Source organism: Opisthorchis viverrini (assembly GCF_000715545.1).
Source record: "Opisthorchis viverrini unplaced genomic scaffold opera_v5_119, whole genome shotgun sequence".
Lineage (NCBI taxonomy): Eukaryota > Metazoa > Platyhelminthes > Trematoda > Opisthorchiida > Opisthorchiidae > Opisthorchis > Opisthorchis viverrini.
Genome location: NW_008751775.1, coordinates 255,304 through 260,963, shown reverse-complemented (window position 1 = coordinate 260,963; position 5,660 = coordinate 255,304). Strand labels below are relative to the sequence as shown.

At 45.1% G+C, this 5,660-nt stretch overlaps 1 protein-coding gene across 1 annotated transcript in view; it reads left to right on the top strand.

Annotated features, from left to right (window-relative positions):
* Positions 1-1,693, top strand: part of T265_05975 (hypothetical protein) — a gene marked incomplete at both ends in the record, with an annotated part of 23,319 nt that extends 21,626 nt beyond the window's left edge. The window contains one exon of the mRNA XM_009171127.1: positions 1,343-1,693. Coding sequence (XP_009169391.1) covers positions 1,343-1,570 — 228 coding nt within the window. The remainder of the gene's footprint in view (positions 1-1,342) is intronic.
* Positions 1,694-5,660: the final 3,967 nt, after the last annotated feature.

Genomic DNA, 5,660 nt, shown 5'->3' with positions numbered 1-5,660 from the left:
GTACTTACTTTTCGTCAGTAGTTTGTGTGTGTGAAAGCTTTTAGGTACCAAACCTAGATTTCACTCTGAGAGAATATAACGCTGCTCATCCTTCAGCCACCCAGTTCACATCGCTTTACTCGCTGTCGATTAGCCGATAACTACTCAGTCAAACATCCCTCTTCCTGAGCAAATTATTTATGTACTTTTCGGTGTTGATGTGACTTAGAAACTTCATTTTTAGATTTTGTTGTTTTTGCGTTCATCATCATTATCATCGACAGCATGACATCAGTGTTCAACACCGATGCTTCACTTCCCTACAACCGTGATTTAGTTGAAAGCCTTATTGTAAAGAAAAGAGTAAAGGTGGACGGGGGAGGGACTTAGTGCTAGCTTACCACAATCATTCCGAGGTGCCTACACCTCCAGCCATTCACTCAGGTAATCTGGATGGAAAATGACAACAAGAACGCCACTGACATCGATTGGCATTCATTCATTCATTGCATTCATTCTTCTTCATTCTTGTCGGTAACGATCAGCAACGTGCATCACATGAAATTCGTGGGGTTAGAACCTGTATCATTCGGTCTGTAATAAGTTTAGTTAATTTTCACCTCACAAGCAATTTAATGTGAAAAGCACTTCGCATTAGCCAGTGGACAGTAACATTTTGATCATGCTACCAATGATACCAGAATCCATCCCCAACGATATCTCCCAATTCCGACGCCCTCCACAAATGCCCTTAGTGACGGCCGACCGTGCGCGCATTTCCTTATAAAATGATTGCTTCAACGCGCAATGCTGCTGAGAGAGAGCCCTAAGGATGACTTATGTTACACCGATTGTTTGTACATCCCCTCGAATCTTGCTTAAACCTCCATTTCCGACCGGTTCTTCAAATTTTCTCTCACCTAGAGTTAGCAGCGGGGCACTATGAACACTGTTAATGGTTAAAAGAAGTTCCTGTTGATAAGCCGGACTTTTGGAACTCGGTTTACTCTTGGAGTTTGACGGCTGGCATTGGATTTTCTGCCTGTGGGTTAAATTGATAGCGCTGATCAGTCTCGCAACGCTTTGTCCCATTTTAATTGACGCTGCTCACTTCATACACCGCCGGTTTATATCTTTGCGTGAACTCATCGGACTAGTAACGCTTCAGTCCAAACCTCATTTCGTCAGAAAATCTCTGTGAGCTCCATGCTGCGGAACCGAAAGGCTCTGAGGCTCTCCCTCGGTATCTGACTAACGTTTTCTCGTTACTGACAAAATATCAGTAGTGTACTTTATATGACAAAATTGATTTTCCAGTCTAAGTCGCGCACTGGTTTACTCTCGGTGTTTTCTACTCACCCAGCCCACAGATCCAAACTTACCTCACTGTCGTCTAATATTCGCCGGGTGGCGTGGAGTGAAGAGTCTGCGGCACTACATTGGTCGTCATGAGCGCCTGCATCTAATGCGTCTGGCCAACCTTGAGCCCAAGCCTGCAATCATGGGCCACACACCCCAAGTGGCTAATGGTGGAGATGGCCCTATCGCAGAGGAAATTACTGTCGGATCGTCAGAAGCTGAACCCGTATGACCGACAAATGGATGACTCGATTTTGCTATGTATTTTACTCCGCTATACTTTGTGCTTTCAAATCCCACAGAATTGCACTTCCACGAGGCGGATTGCTCATATGTACATAGTAAATTCCGGAAAACTTTGCCTTTTGTTCTATTATATGGATTATCGCTCATAAGAATCGGGACGAGGATATTCCTAACTCTCCGAAACGCGGGAAACCAGCAAGTGCACTAGGCTGTTTGAGTGGTACGCAGCAGGATCGTGCTTAGTGTACAAGCGATTATTGACCTGAAATGCGACAAGGCTAAACAGTTGACAGAAGTCATATCAGGGAGAGTTTTCCACTTTCTTCCCTAGTCTCCATGATTTCACCACGTTGAGAATGTTGCTGGCTAGTTCAGCTGGGGCTCAACTGGTGACCTCTCCTCTGGCCTCAGTAGAATCACTTGGACTCTGATGTGGTGCGGAACACTTCGCTTTGAATGCTTAGTCAGGCGGTCGCGATACACGGAAATGATGAGATTTTTTATCTTAACCAGTTATCAACGCTGACGAAGATCTGTTAGTATCCACTTCATGAGCTACCAGCTTAACGGGTATCAGTTGGCGAAAGATGTGAGTGATCTTCAGAGGGCCCTTGAGAAGCTTTGCGCTTCACTTTGACTCGCCTCCTCTCTACAACAGGATTCCCTTATTAATACTTATAAAAAGTGCTTCATACATGAGGAACTGAAGTGCTCTGATCAGTGGGCATCGTCTCATTGATAGTCAGCACGTTCTTGGATTTAGAGATGTTCTAAGCTAACCAGTGTTCATGATATCTGTCCATTAACCGGACACCTGACGGCGCGGTCAAATGATACTTCCCGGTTGCCCAGGGCGAAGAATAGGGTTTAGTCGAGGTACCTCGAACCTTTGACTCAAAAGGCAGTGGAAGGACGTGGGGCTTTTTTCGGGGATCCTGTCACTAGCTTCTGACTCCAGAGTCTGACCCGAGAGCATTGGGTTTTTTTATGAGGGCCCTGCCGGAGTCAACGACTTAATAGCCTAATAAGCTTGGCGGTACGGGCTTGCTTAACCCGAAGGCGCAGGGCATAAGGCATTACTGTCTGACTCCTAATGCGGCTGCACATAACTGGTGCTTTTGAACATCAGCGGCCTTTGTGGTTTTAAAAGTAGTTCGACCGTATTGAATAATGCGCAGCGGTCACGGCCAACCGTTGGGGGATCCGACTGTGCTTTCTTCTAACCTTTTCAAACCCGTCCATTCTCAGAGGAAGACAACGTAACTGCTTCCATGAATAAGGACATGCTGGTCGCCTGGGGAAACGTCTTACTGCCCTCACATTCCCAACGCCAAGGCAAGGCTGTTCTCTTTCACCTGTCCTCTTTAACTTCGTCATCGATACGATTACGGAAGTCTCACCATCAGCCTCCAATGCTTGTCGGGTCGACGTGCTCCCGTGGCGTCCACTTCCCAGATGCTCTCGGACTTCACTTTTTCCACCAGTTTGGTCAGGAACTGGGTTCATACCAGATGGAATCCGGGAATTCATTTGGTGTCCCAGTTCCCACTGTCGAAACGGATCGACCAAGTCAATCTCTGTCCAAACGCACCGTACATTCTCGTTCGAGTGATAAACGGTGCGTATCACGAAAATCTACGGACGGATCACAACCTTGGCGGTCTGTGAACGCCACCGTTCAGACACAATGGGCTAATTGTCACTGCGACGACCTCACATTCATGCGGGAAGTGGCGCAAATTTTCCCCAGCAAAGGTGGTAAAAAACCAACCGTTGGGTTTAGTGCCCTTTCGGTGCAACCTCGATGAGGCACGATGGCTGGAATTCTGCCGGGTTGCACAAGCATAGACAGGAGTAGTTGAGATGCCGAGGTCAAGTCCGAACCACAGACCTCTTGGTCATCGCCTTGACCACAGATAACAAGGATGGTAGTCAAAAGCAGTCAATATTTAAGAAATTAGCTACCTCAGTGGAACCCGGTTTGTGTTGAAAAGTGTGACAACCGACTACAGGCTTCGCCAGTCTTGGGGCTCATCTGGTAGCCTTCAAGTCTCCACCAAGCTTACGGTTTTTTGAACACCAAATTGCACACCATTGAAGAAATAAACTCCATTGATGTTAACTGGCTGAATCCCGTTTATGCTGTCCTCCTAAACGTACTGCACACAGGCGGCCTCAAGAAGGGTAGAATATTTTTAGTAGTCACATGAGTAGTGTGTTTCACCGGGAAAATATACGATGTTGTCTATTATAGCGCGCCCAAAGGGTACGTGGAACTCACCCGTACTACTTAAATTTTACTGGCAAATGGAACGTGTAGTCTTGGCGTCGAAAGAGCATCAAATCAGGGGAACAACGAGAGAATCCACGATGCGATAACAGTATGTGCGAAAGAACTCACCCGTACTACTTAAATTTTACTGGCAAATGGAACGTGTAGTCTTGGCATCGAAAGAGCATCAAATCAGGGGAACAACAAGAGAATCCACGATGTGATAACAGTGATGTGCGAAACTGGGACATTTCTCTTGCTTCAGTTTAGCACCAGCACAATTGAACTGTTGTCGATTAGTCACCGATTGGGACAAGTGATTCCTTGCCGTATAGCCTCATTAGACTGCATGAATTAAAAACTGCCCGGATGTGTTCATTATCGTCAATTCGAAAAAGGATGTGGGAAAGCATAGTTTAATAGTGCAAAGCCGCGTACGAAAAGTGTCGTTATCCGGACGAATTCGATTGATCCACCCTCTGAGGTATCTTGCTTTAGTTTGACCTAACCCTGTTCTTTGGAGAATGATGAATCAATTTTCCACGATTGTTTGAAGATCATGTCTCCACTCGTGAAGTTTGGGTATTATCCTGAATTTGGCGTTGCTCGGTAATCTGACATAACCGTTCTAAACCGCCGTTTGTAGCACTATTCTGCAAAATCTATTGCAAAGGGCAGACAGGATCATTTCAGCGCCATCTGACGCAAGTCGCACACCGCTCTGCGCAAGCTCATTTTTGGTGCATTTTCCAATCTTCAGATAAGGTGTGATAATTATTAAATAGTCTCTCGTGAATAGCCTTGTTTTACGACATGCACTGTGAGTATCCATACGTTTCTGTGTCTTTTGTCAACTGTTTTCGGTGGCAGCTGAGTTAGAATGCTGGACTAGCGAAATCTCATCAGATACGTTTTGTCGATCCGACAAAAATAGCATAGCAGTTCAACAGTCTGGACGCAAAGTTCATTCAGCGCCCTTTGTACCAGTCCGATCAAGCTGATGTTCAGTGTTGAAGACGAAACTGTTCGTATCGCTCCGTAGTACAGGCCCTCGAAAAATCCAGGTTGCAACATTTTGGGATTGGTTTCCAATCATTTTTTGTGTAGACCACTTACATTTTCCAAGTCATATGAAGGCTTCAGTAGAAAGTTCATGAAGTAAGAGATAAAAATTCTGTTCTGAGTGGCATCTCTGTTTTTTAAACAATTTACGAAGCGAAACAAGGTTTGAGTTTTGAACATTGCGTGGAAATAAATAGACCTACCAGAGGTCATAACCGACTCTGATTTTCTCCATTCAAGACGAAGCATCCATCCACTGTCTCCCCGATTTAGCCACAGAATGACTCAAGCTTTCTTGGTGGAATCCTTCGAAAACGTTCGATGGCCCACTAAATTTAAGTCACGGCACATTTCGTTCTTTCTTCCCGGTCTGCTCTGGAAATTTTGAAGGTTATCAGCACACTTCACCTTCGTTTTTGCGGACTTAGAACTGAATTTTCATGTTCTGATTACAGAGGATTAACATATCACGAGACTTCCCAAATAACATTCGAAAATTGTCGACGACCCTTGATAAATAGGTGTTCTGTCAACCAACAAAAGGTCACTTCAACTGAAATTTTCTTCAGATGTTCCAAACAACCAAAATACCATCGTATCCCCTTTCCAAATATGGCCATTTTACAGGAACATCTTTTCGGTACCACGTGAACATGTACAACAATTTTATCGGAGTTCATCTTTCAAACTGTAAAATCAATAGTTGTGGACGTGCTTCCCCTCCGAAAACCAAAGGCGTGCA